General features: G+C 37.2%; 1 protein-coding gene across 1 annotated transcript in view; it reads right to left on the reverse strand.

Moving 5' to 3' along the window:
• Positions 1-13,625, reverse strand: part of Adamts20 (ADAM metallopeptidase with thrombospondin type 1 motif 20) — a 139,414-nt gene that overhangs the window by 27,887 nt on the left and 97,902 nt on the right. The window contains exon 29 of the mRNA XM_036208198.1: positions 5,200-5,367. Within this exon, the coding sequence (XP_036064091.1) occupies positions 5,200-5,367 (168 nt within the window). The remainder of the gene's footprint in view (positions 1-5,199; positions 5,368-13,625) is intronic.

Raw genomic sequence — 13,625 nt, forward strand, 5'->3', positions numbered from 1 at the left:
TATATCTTCTGTAGTGCTCAGCTTCTTGTGTAAAGGTATAAGTACCGGGAGGTTTTTTGCATTGGTCAATTCAGAAGAAAATTAGAAGAAAATATTGCAGTCATCTGCAAGACAACCTCAAACTCACAAAGCTTGTAGATCGGGACGATGCCCTTCATGGAAAGCCAACAGATGGAAGGAGGTATGTGGCATTTTACAACTACCACATGTTGTTTCTATCATATCTATCTATCTATCTATCTATCATCTATATATTCATCTATCTACCTATTTATCTATCTATCTATCTATCTATCTATCATCTATCTATTTATCCATCTATCTATCCATCTATCTATCCATCCATCTATCTATCTATCTATCTATCTATCTATCTATATCAACCTATCAGCTATCTATCTATCATCTATCTACCTATTATCTATCTATCTATCTATCTATCTATCTATATCTACCTATCTATCTATCTATCTATCTATCTATCTATATCTACCTATCTATCTATCTTTCTATTTATCTATCTATCTATTTATCTATCTATTTATCTATATCTACGTATCTATCTACCTATTATCTATCTATCATCTATCTATCTATCTATTTATCTATCTATCTATCTATATCTACGTATCTATCTACCTATTATCTATCTATCTATCATCTATCTATCTATCTATCTATTTATCTATCTATCTATTTATCTATCTATTTATCTATCTATCTATCTATCTATATCTACGTATCTATCTACCTATTATCTATCTATCATCTATCATCTATCTATCTATCTATCATCTATCTATCTATCTCTACTTATCTATCATCTATCTATCTATCTATCTATCTATCATCTATCTATCTATCTATCATCTATCTATCTATCTATCATCTATCTATCTATCTATCTATCATCTATCTATCTATCTATCATCTATCTATCTATCATCTATCTACCTATTATCTATCTATCATCTATCTATCTATCTGGCTCTGTTCTCAGTGTGGCTTTGAACTCACAGAGTTCTGAATGGATCTCTGCCTCCTGAATGCTAGGATTAAAGGCATGTGCTACCTACCATTTCCTTTCTTCTATGTTTACTATAGTGGCTGGCTTTTTCCTCTGGTCCTCAGATAGGGCTTTATTGGGGTACACAGATAAAGTATCACCACAGTCCAGACTGACAACTCAATTTTGAAAGAAAAGTAGATGTATGCCTCTGCATATTCAGGGACAAGAACCCCAAACCTACATAATTTTGGACAGTTTGCTTTTGAGTGGTACCATGTCATCTCACTGATACTGAGTCAAAACCCTCTTGCTTCACCATAGAACAGGCAGCCTCAACAGAGGGTTATCATGTTGAGACCTTGGTGATATCTGATCTCTGAAATGAAAAGAATAAAATTTGATTCTTCTATTGTCTTTCTAAATTGTCTAGAGGCTGGCCCTGATCAAGGGAGATAAGAATTCAGGAAAATTTTCCCCTAGGCACAGACACTGTCCATGTGGATGACACTCCTTATCATAGTGGGGACTTGGCACATTGAGAACTCTGCTCAATATGTAGTTAACAAGCAGGGACTCACACATAAACACAAATGGAAAAAGGTCCTCTTGCTTCTAGGATGTTGTGTGTGTGTGCAAGGGTGGTGAGTTCATTTGTTCGTTTTAATGATTCAAGTATTTAATTTGCCTCTAAAGCCACACATCTGGAAAGAAGACACCAATAGTCTTATATTTCAATGTTTATCATTGTTTAGCAGCAGTAATTAACATGCTTCACTAAATACTTACATTGGGAACATTACCAGACACCAAATGAAATGCATGCCTTTAAAAGTCATTTGAACATTCTGGCCAGCAGTTTTCCAAATGAGTCTTTGTAGCAGAGGCAAGGTGGCAATAAAAATGAACTTATTTCATAGTAATTATGTCAAAATAGTGCTACAATTTATGCAGTTGGAACAGAGAAGCCACCAATGATTATCTTGTGAGTCCCTCTGAAATTATACATGTGCAGACCACATTACCAGTTGTAGTGCAAGGACAGCCTGAAACTGTTGGCTTCATGAGAGTACTTTTTGTAGAATAAATCAAACGGCAAGAGCCACACAAGTGGCCATTTGCTGCTGTTAGAGACTTGGGGACTGTGTGGGTGAATGGAGTTAACATCTATGACTAGGAAAAACAATTTCAAAAGAAGGCAGACTCTGTACAGAGCACCCATGTCTTTCTTACTCTGAACATTCATCCCTGCTTCCGAAGCGCCTGAAACTCATTCCTTTAGCAGAGCTTGAATCATTTCATGTTTAGCAGTAAGCCAAGCCAACTTGTGGGAAAGGATGCTGTGCTTGCTTTTGTGGGACAGATGGTCAAAGGACAGAAAAAAATCCCAAGCGACACAATCATGAACAGATGTAGCAGAGAAAGATGTCTGGGACCCACAGAAATGTTGGTGACCAGGAAGAACAAATCATTCTCCTACTTCGTAGCCATGTCCCCTTGGTCCTACCTGAGCTCAACTCAAGAGTTGCCCACTGTGTGTTGGAAATATCTGTGGATTTTGTTGTCCAGTGCCTTTTCAGTGTTTTGCCCTCTTTGGGAGAGCTAATCTGCTGTTGTTTTGCACATTTGGGACCAGAGGTGTACAATAGTCCTCCATGTTTAACAAAACCACACTGTGACAAGTATAATCAATGAAAAGATGGCAAGTCCTTTTGTAACTAAGGCACCATGTTCAAAATAAAAGGAATTTGGCCATGTGTGAAGTAAGGTACTTGGCAAACAGGATAGCCATTGTCTTTGAGGCAGCTGAGATAGTAACCTGAGACAGTGCTGTAGAACTAAACATGGGGTAGGTTTCAGACTTACATGTTAATGACAATGGTAACTCACACAAGATATTAAGTGACACTATCATATTTTAGCTCACACTATAAGAATGTAGGTAATGGTCACCACATGCCCAGGGAAGATGTTGTAGCTCTGAGAACAGATGGAGATGTAACCCTGAACTCACTCATTCATCTCCTCTTGATCACATACAACATGCTGGGCAATTCAGATAGCTGTTAAAAGGATTTCATTCTATTCTATTCAATTACCCAAACAAGGCGGTTGTGAGAAAGATTGAGCAGCTAATTGATAAGTAGAAGAATTGAGAGAACCTCCTGAGTGACCAACACACTGAGAGAAGGAAGGAAAAGAGGACAAGAGATGTGGCACATGCCTTAAATTCCAACACCAGTTAACCATAAAGGTCTAGAGGTCTGTACAGACAGACAGGAAGTGACAGAGCTGGGCAGAAAGAGGAAGTGATATAGCTGGGTGGAGAGAGGAAGTGAGATGGCAGGGACAGAAAGGCATATAGGCGTGGGTAGACAGGAAGTAGGTCTCTTTGGAAGCTGAGGAGTTGGTGAGGTGAGGTTGGCTGTAGCTTGTCCTATTCCTCTGATCTCTCAGTTTTAACCTCAATATCTGGCTCCAGGTTTTTTATTAATAAGAACATTTAGCAATTCATCTTACACTGGACCTCATTTGTTTATCCATTTCTTTGAGCTTTCTTAGCCCATCCAAAGTTACCTAGATCTCACACCTCACTTGTTCCTCCTCTAGTTGCAACTCTTCATGCAGTTTACTGTCTGTCTCTCCAGGATGCTATCTTAACTCAAATCCAAGATTCTGAGATGCAAACAGGCCATTATTTTAATACATCACTGTATATGTGTGTGTGTGTGTATGTGTGTGTGTATGTATGTATGTATATATATATATATATATATATATATATATATATATATATATGTATGTATATGTGTGTGTATGTATATATATATATATGTATATGTATACACACTACACACACACACACACACACACTTTTTTTTTGGTTTTTTGAGACAGGGTTTCTCTGTGTAGTTTTGATTCCTGTCCTGAATCTCACTCTGTAGACCACGCTGGCCTCAAACTCACAGAGATCCACCTGGCTCTGCCTCCTGAGTGCTGGGATTAAAGGCGTGCACCACCGCCACCACCACCACCTGGCTGGATATATTTTGTTGTTAGATAACCAAGATGATATCAGTGTCCATGAGCCCCATGTTCACTAGCAGAATTTCCTGTAAATATATAACCTCAAAATAAACTCAAGTAACAAAATTATTTTACCAATAGACTTAAGCAAATGCAACAGCACTATATAGTATTGAGCACAGTGCAGAAAATTCTATAATAAAAGACACTATAAAGAAGTAAAAGTCTCAAGTTTATTACAAATACTGAATTTAGATTTTCAAATGTAGAAATAGATATCTAGAGATGATGTACAGATGGCAAGGAAGGGGAAAAGGAATGGAGATAGATGATAGATAGATAGATGATAGATAGATGATAGATAGATAATAGGTAGATAGATGATAGATAGATAGATGATAGATAGATAGATAGATGATAGATAGATAGATAGATAGATGATAGATAGATAGATAGATAGATAGATAGATAGATGATAGATAGATAGATAGATGATAGATAGATAGATAGATAGATAGATAGATAGATAGATGATAGATAGATAAGTAGAGATAGATAGATAGATAGATGATAGATAGATAGATGATAGATGATAGATAGATAATAGGTAGATAGATACGTAGATATAGATAGATAGATAGATAGATAGATAAATAGATAGATAGATAAATAGATAGATAGATAGATAGATAGATAGATAGATGATAGATAGATAATAGGTAGATAGATACGTAGATATAGATAGATAGATAGATAAATAGATAGATAGATAGATAGATAGATGATAGATAGATAATAGGTAGATAGATACGTAGATATAGATAAATAGATAGATAAATAGATAGATAGATAGATAAATAGAAAGATAGATAGATAGATAGATAGATAGGTAGATATAGATAGATAGATAGATAGATAGATAGATAGATAATAGGTAGATAGATGATAGATAGATAGCTGATAGGTTGATATAGATAGATAGATAGATAGATAGATAGATGGATGGATAGATAGATGGATAGATAGATAGATGGATAAATAGATAGATGATAGATAGATAGATAGATAGATAGATAATAGGTAGATAGATGAATAGATAGATGATAGATAGATAGATAGATAGATATGATAGAAACAACATGTGGTAGTTGTAAAATGCCACATACCTCCTTCCATCTGTTGGCTTTCCATGAAGGGCATCGTCCCGATCTACAAGCTTTGTGAGTTCGAGGCTTCTGCAGATGACTGCAATATTTTTCTTCTAATTTTCTTCTGAATTGACCAATGCAAAAAACCTCCCGGTACTTTATACCTTTACCACAAGAAGCTGAGCACTACAGAAGATATATAAATAGACTTAATGTATTTTTATTAACTTATCTTCAAGAAATATAAAACAAAGTAAGCAAAGCACCATTGCTTCGACCTTCTTGTTACACATGGTCTGGCATTTCCCGTCAGTGAGAATTTGAAACTTACCAATCTGCTCTGAACTACTAATTGATACTAACATTTTAAACCAGCCATTCCTTCCATAGAAGTACTGACTCTCTAAATGTGCAAGGCATAATAGACTCTGGCACATGAAGATAGATTTCCTAAAGTTAAAGACTGTCTTTAACTAACTGTATGTCATGCCCAAACCTGGGATCTGGTGTGTACATAGAGTCACCATCTTGATATATGCATTATCATATTTTTATACTACAATCTGGCCTTTCTCCATAAAAACAAAGTCCTCATAATCACTCAGTATAGGGAGCCAACTAAGGAAGCAGTTTGGGTTTTTTTTTTAATACATTATGTCTATATTTGGCACATCTCTATACTAGCAGCCATCCAATATAGACAGCAAAAGCTTTGAAAATGTAATTCCATGCATGAGGCTAGTGCAGTATGGTAAACAGCTTGGGCTTTGTCATGGAACACTGCATTCATACCAGTTTCTTCCGCTGGGATAGAGAGGTTAAAACACCAATCCTACAAACTCCTCATAAAGATCAACATAAGAGGAAGAGTATGAACTGTCCATTGTAGTCCACAAAATATTAGATTCCTCTTCTGCCATTCTTCCTGACTTCTCAGAGAGAACACTGATAACTTCAGCATAATAGATGGACCAAGGAAAGGTCGAGCAAGGGAGACATGGACCCCAGACAACTCTTATTTGCATCCATATGGAAGGAGTGTCTATCATCGGCTCTCCAATTTATACAGTTTAATTTTTTTTTTAAAATAGAAGTGGACATTTGATTCATTTAGTAATTCGTAATCATTTGTGGGAATATTAGATATTTTATTCTGTATATATTTATAGCATGTATACATATATACATATAAACATACAACGCACATACACACACACATATTTAAAATTAGAGAGGCTGGCGGGATGGCTCAGCCATTAAAAGTGCTTGCTGTTCAATCATGAGAACCAAAACTTAGATACTAGCATCCACAAAACAAAGCTGAGTGTATCTCAAAAGCCTGCAACTCCAGCTTCCAGGATACAGCATCCTTTTTAGCCTCTGCTGATGTGTGTATGCCTCTGTGTGTGTATGTGTGTGCATGTGTAATACATGCTTCTGTGTGTATGTTTGTGTATATGCATGCACATTAACATATGTGCACCTACACTCATGAAGACTCATGCACACACATTTATAAATTAAAGTCATTTTTTTTTGTTTTTGAGATAGCATATCACTGTGTAGCTCTGGATGACACGGTGCTCACTATGTAGACCATGATAGCCTTGAATGTGTAGAAATCTGTGTGCTTCTGCCTCCTGAATGATGGGATTAAAGATGTGCACCACCACACTCAGCCAAAATAAGTCTTAAACTTCATACTGCTTTTGTAGAAGACTCAAGTTTGGTTCCCAGCACATATATCCAGTGGCTCACAATCACCTGTAACTCCAGCTCTTGTGGACACAATGCCCCCGTATTGCCTCTGTGGGCACACTTATACACATACACATATATAACCCATAGATGTATTCATAATTAAAATTAAAAATAATTCTTAAACTATATATCAATATAATTTGGGAATCATTTAGCCTTTATGGTTTTGAAATACCACATTCCATTGTACAGGCAATTAGCTCAGTGCCTTGATAACTGTTATCATGCCCTGGGTGGTCTCTTCTCCTTCCACCATCTTGAGTACCAACTTAGCTCTGTGAAAGTCTCTTGGGAATTCCACACATTGTCCCAAAGCACTTCTGAATTAGACCTCCCTCTATATTAAACTCATCTTGGCCACTGATATGCACATGACCTTACCTTTTCTCTCCTTCACTATTTATTTTTCTAAATATTAACATTGTACATTAATAAACACCAATTACTATGTGCTGTCAGGCACATATTATTGGGAAGCATGAAAATTATCTCACATAATATGAACTCACATACAGGATGTCCTTCTTAGACTTGTACTATTTTTATAATTTTTAACTGTGATATTTGAAAGACAACCTTCATGATTCTCTATTAGTTCCTTTTCAAATGTAACATTTATTGTGAATATTCACATGCAGGTTCGTTATATATTATCTCTTTCTTTGCCAAAATAGTTATAAACTAATGATGCTTACTCTGCATGAAATGAGCTATTCATGTTTGGCCCTCAGTAATATTATACACGATAAAAGTCATAAAAACAAAACACTACAAGATAGTAAACATCACTAAAATGATACAGTAAAAATATTACAGAACTAAGTAGTTGGTGAAAGGAAACCATCTCTTAAGTCCTTAAGAGAGTCATGTTTGTTCACAGACAACATGGAAGGTCTTACATATTTGTTTGTTATGCCTCAACCAGACGTTGTCCAGGCATGGCTACTATTGGAAATTCCTAAAGTTCTTTTGACAAGACTCCAAGAACTGACAAGTAAGCTTGCAGAATATTACAGGTGTTTCTGAGAATGACCGACTCGTTTACAAAACAGTGGCAACAGGGGGAAGGAGACTGAACTTGAGACTTGAGACTTGAGACTTCAGCAGTATCCCTGCATGGAATGCAGACTCACACGGCACGAACCAGGAAGTCACCCTTCAGCAATCAGAACAGTCTTCTACTCATTTTCAACACTTTGTCTTCTACCTTATTTTAATTTGCTGGAGTTATCTGGACTATGATTAGTTTAATCCAAACCATTACTAAACGCATTCTAAATGTAAACCAGTTATATGAACACATTTCATAAGAATTTTTTGTTTTTATAAAGGTAAAATTACTAAACATAATTTCAAGTGTATTTCTTATCTGCTCGAGAAATGACAATGCCACTCTTTCGTCTTTAATTCACTATCTTCTTACTTTATGTTGCACCTAGTTTTAATTAAGATTCTTTTCAAACCTTGTATTACACAACTTGTCATCATACTTTTTTCATTTCATTTCATGTGTAAGGGTGTTTTGCCTCCATATATGTCTGTACACCACATGTGTGCAGTGCCTGCAGAGGCCAGAAATGGACACTGAGACTAGAGTTACAGATGCTTGTGAGCTGCCACAGGAGCTGAAAGAGCAGTCTGCGCTTAACTGCTGAGCCATCTCTCCATCTTCATTCTCGTGAAAATTTGGAGGCGCGGTAATATTTCTCACCCTTTAATGTCAACAATGCTCATTGTTTTCTTCCTTAGGCTAACCATCCTAAGTTCTTTCAGTTCTTTTAAGGCCCTAAATTTGTCTATACACACACACACACACACACACACACACACACACACATATACACACACACATATACACACACACACACACACACACACACACACATATATATACACACACACACATACATACACACACATATACACACGCATACACACACATATACACACACATATATTTACACACACACATACACACACATATATATACACATACACACACATACACACATATACACACACATACACATACACACACATATAACACACACATGCACACACATATACACATACACAGGGGGGTGGGGAGGGGAGAGAGAGAGAGAAAGATAGCCCTAAACTACAAAAACTACAAAACCAAAGATTTGAAAGTAATTTATGCTTTGGATGGACTTGAAATAAAACCCTTTCTCTTGAGTTCTGAACAAGTATAGATCTGTTTCCCCCAAGTTCTAAGAAAGAGTAACTGCAGTATTTTATCACATCTGATGAATGCCATGTGGGAATTTTTCTAAAGTAAAAGAGAAGATGCTATGCAAAAAAAAAAAAAAAATGCGTTTTCCTTGGAAAGAGGCAGCGACACTATAAAGAGCAGTGAACCGTTATTCCCCCTTCTTCACCCAAAGCACACTGCGCTCTGAACTATGAAAACCGCACAAAGTAGTCTGCCCATAGGAACCTACAAAACAGCGATTGTTTCCCCCGGTGCCTCAGAAATATCTGTTCTTTTCTCTCAATTTTTAATCCATTGATATCAATATTCTCTTGGAATTTTATTCATGCCATACAGCTCCTTTCTTGCATTCTTGTGAAAGACATTTTCTTAAAAGTCACCTGTATCTCCTACACTCTCCCAAAGTTTGCATACTACTCATTCAGGACAATGGTTCCCATGGTAATGTCTCATCCATGTCTACAACATACTTTGATCACACTCCCACCCGCCTCGACTGCCGTCTCCTTTCCCATCTCTGTCCCCTTCCTCTTCTCTCATGGCTGAAGATGGTTCATAGCCACAAGAGCACAAGCTGCTTCCTAAGCAGCGATAGAGAATAAGCTTTCAGGTATTCTCCACCAATGCTGTTTACAAAAGAAATGAATGAAAATTTCTGCTAAAACCAAAACAGGGCATTGGAAGGAAATGTACAGCTTTGCAAGTGATAAATTGAAGGCTCTGCAGAAGGCTCTTTCAAGTGACCTGAAACTTCATATTCCAAGAAAATTCAGTCTACACTGATAAGAATTGACTCCAGGAAAGGAATGTTCTTCCTTTTATGGAAATGTTGCATGGAATTATAGAACAAAATTATTTGTTGTTTCAGTATAGAGGATAGAAAAATCAATGACTTAACTGTGGAGACTTTTTGACTAGTTCTAACAACATAAACAAAATCAAATGAGGAGGTGGAGGTTGGCTTCATCTAACACATGGGAGCCTTTGCTTCTCCAGATGTTTGAAAACTTGTTTAATCCAGAACTTGGTCCTTTCTGACAGTTGTGGGAAGCATACTGGCACTGGAAGAATTAGTATGCATGCTGGCTAGTACTAACATAACAGGCCTGAAACACGTCTAGTGCTTTCCACCTCAGGGATGCATATCCTGCCCTGTACAGACCTCTATTTTTATGTGACATTAGTAAAATAACATCTATGAAGGCAAAAGGGAAGGTTTTTCGCTTTATGTGAAGAAATGATTAAACAAAAACATCTGGGAACATTTATAACACTGTGAAAACTGTAAAACCATATGAATCGATAAAGAACCAGAAGATTACTACAGAACAGCACACAGATTTTCCTGTGGGGCAGGCTTAAAGATGTTTCCCATGCTGCAAATGGAGTGGAGTAAATGGCAAAGATGGGGGTCAGTGAATGAGGCAGTGTGTAATGTCATTCCCTGGAAAGTACTCTGTCCTCCCCCGCTCAGGATGCCCACACAGGCCATTTCCTTTCTCACCAATGCCAGGGCACTGTCATTCCTGTTCAATACTGAGCTACAGCTACATTCCTTTCGAATAACTGCTTTTCTTCCTTTCAAGTGTCTTGTTTTATAATAATAGAGGTTTGCCTTCCCTTACCCTGTAAGAGACTTTGATTCCGAATACTTGGCTTGGCTCTTACAGATCCCATCTTCAAATCCTGCTTCTCATTTGCTACACTCAGTATGCCTGCAATTGTCTGTCCGCTGCATCTTTTTCTCTTATGGATAATAAACAAACCAAGAACAGACACACTAAAGAGAAGCATGGAAAACAGGAAGACTTCAGAACCACTTGTTCCCAATTTCATGTGTCACAAATTGTCAGTTTTCCATTTTATGAGGAAGAGATAATTGCAGTACACCATAGACCAGAGGAGGGTGTGTTCCTTCACCCCCAGGTTCTTCTCCAACATGACACGAAGCCCACTGGGGACACCTAACTGGTTTGAGATGGAACATTCCAAATTCACTAATTTGTGGGGTTTTGTTTGTTTGTTTAACATATGCTGTGTGTTAGTTCCTCTGAACTGAAACTCCTCATTGCCTGATCAAGCTAGGGTTGTGGAGAATCTTCTTTGATCTGCAGCTACTGCTGTATCTGGGGTGATGGGACAATTATTCATGACTCCCCAGGAAAAAACAGGCAACAATATACTAATCACCATTTTCATTTTAATCCTTGAAGATCCTGTAACTAGTTACCTAGAAAAAAATCTGAAGTCTGGTCTGTAGAAATCAAAATTAAAACCATAAAAATTGCAAATGTGTATTTCATTTGCTTTAGTATAATATTCTCTATGACTATACATATATTCCCATGCAAATGTATATGTATTTTATTCTTCAATTGGGGTATTTTTCTATGTTTGTCATGAAAATTGTATTTACACTTCTCTAAGAATAGATTTCAAAGGTAATAGTCAACATTGGAATGTAAGTTAATATAATCATTATGAAAAACAGTATAAAGTCCCTCAGAAAACTAAAACCACGTCTGCTTTAGAGTTCAGCTGTTCCATTACCCCTGGCTGTACACCTGAAGGAAATAACATCAACACACAAAAGAGAGACCTGCATAGCCAAGTCCTAGAATAAGCTAGGTGGCCATTAGCCAGTGAGTGGACAAAGCAAACCTACTACCATACAGAGTGTCTTTGTATTCAACCGTTAAGAGGAACAAGACCTGTTGTTTTCAGAAATATGGATGGAACTGGAGCTGATCTCGTGGGTGAAATTAGACAGACACAGAAAGACAAGTATCCCACACTCCCTCCCTCTGGAAACAACCACAAAACTCTGATAAGGTTACCTGAAAATACAAGATGGACTGATAGAGAAGAAAAAGGGGATCTGAAGAAAGGGGGTAGGTGAGGTTGGTGGGGAAGGCAAAAGGTCAGAGCAAGGGATAGGCATTAAGAATACATCACAGTAAAGCCTATCAGTATGTACAAGAACTGAAATAATTAAATATTTACTACTAAAAAATAAAAAGAAATGAAAACTGAAATGAATAGTCAACACATGATATTAAAAGCAACATGAGAGACGGGCTCGGACATCAACAGTAAATCTTTTTTAGTAGATATTGACATACACGATTAAGGATTTTAAATTTAAAAAAAAATCCTTCATGTAAACTCTTTTTCTTAATTAAAAACTTCCTGGATGAATTCTACATATATACTATATCATCACCAGTTCTCATAAGTGACTTTTGGTAAGTAATTTGACAATCACCCATCCTAAAAATTAGCTTCCAATAAGGCCATTTACTTATTCCAGGTCTGTCAATAAGAATGAGAACTACCTTTTAGCAACTGGACCGTTGCTTCTTCTACAATCCTCCTCACTGAAAGATAAGGAAAAACATGCCAAGAAGATGACCTCATGATTTTGCAATTTAATTGCAAAACTTTTATGTAAAAAGATGCTTTTTCAAAACCACTTTGTAAATGGCTAAAAAATGGGTCATTTAGTTTTTTTTAGCTACTAGAAACCCAAATTGGCATAACCTGAATAGTTTCTCAGACATTTGGCTATTTTAGTTTCCTAATATATCAAATAACATTGAGTATATTGATAACTACATAAAAACACAGCAGTCACAATAAGAAAATACACTATTAGGCACTAGGGAGATAGCAGTTGGAAGAGTGCTTGCTTTACAGGTACGGACCCCAGGCTCCTGTCTCCAAACAACCTTGAACAAAACTAAGCAACATACTACTGTTCAGTTTAGCTTGGCCTGCAACTTTACAATTTACTTATTTCCTAATTCTTAAGAAAATCTCCTATATCCAGTCAGGCTGGCCTTGAACTTTCTGTGTAGCAGAGGGTGACCTTTAACTTCTGCCCCCCCCATACACACCCCAAGTGCTAGGGTTACAGGTGTGTGCCACCACTCCTGGCTTTTGTAGTACTGAGAATGGATCCCAGGGCTTTGTGTGTGCCAGGCAAGCACTCTACCAACTGAGCTCCATCCCTGGTCCTTTCCTTTGAAGACAAATTTTAGAGGTATCAAATGATAAGATGAAATGATCATTTCACATCTCAAGACCACATCAACTCCCGTTGATTTTATAAGGGAAAGGTCCATCTGTTGAAGATGTAAACGCTTAAGGACACCTGGCTCACATGACGCTCCCATCGCTTACTCTATATAAGGTATTAGCTAAATTGTCCATAATGCTAATGAAGAGCTGCTCATCCAGGGGTAGGAGGATTCACACAGCCATTCTATTTCAGCAGAGCTAAGGCCATAGAAAGTGTGTCTTACCCTTAAGTCTTGGAATCCCCCCTTACCACAAACTAGAGATAATTTTCACTAAGAGAAGCAGGACTGCACACAACACACCAAAGTGCAACGCGCAGAGTGGCTTGGATTAAATTCCAGACACTTGGTTGGACCAGACTGTTAAGTGA

The sequence above is a fragment of the Onychomys torridus genome, chromosome 16, assembly GCF_903995425.1.
Source record: "Onychomys torridus chromosome 16, mOncTor1.1, whole genome shotgun sequence".
Taxonomy (NCBI): domain Eukaryota; kingdom Metazoa; phylum Chordata; class Mammalia; order Rodentia; family Cricetidae; genus Onychomys; species Onychomys torridus.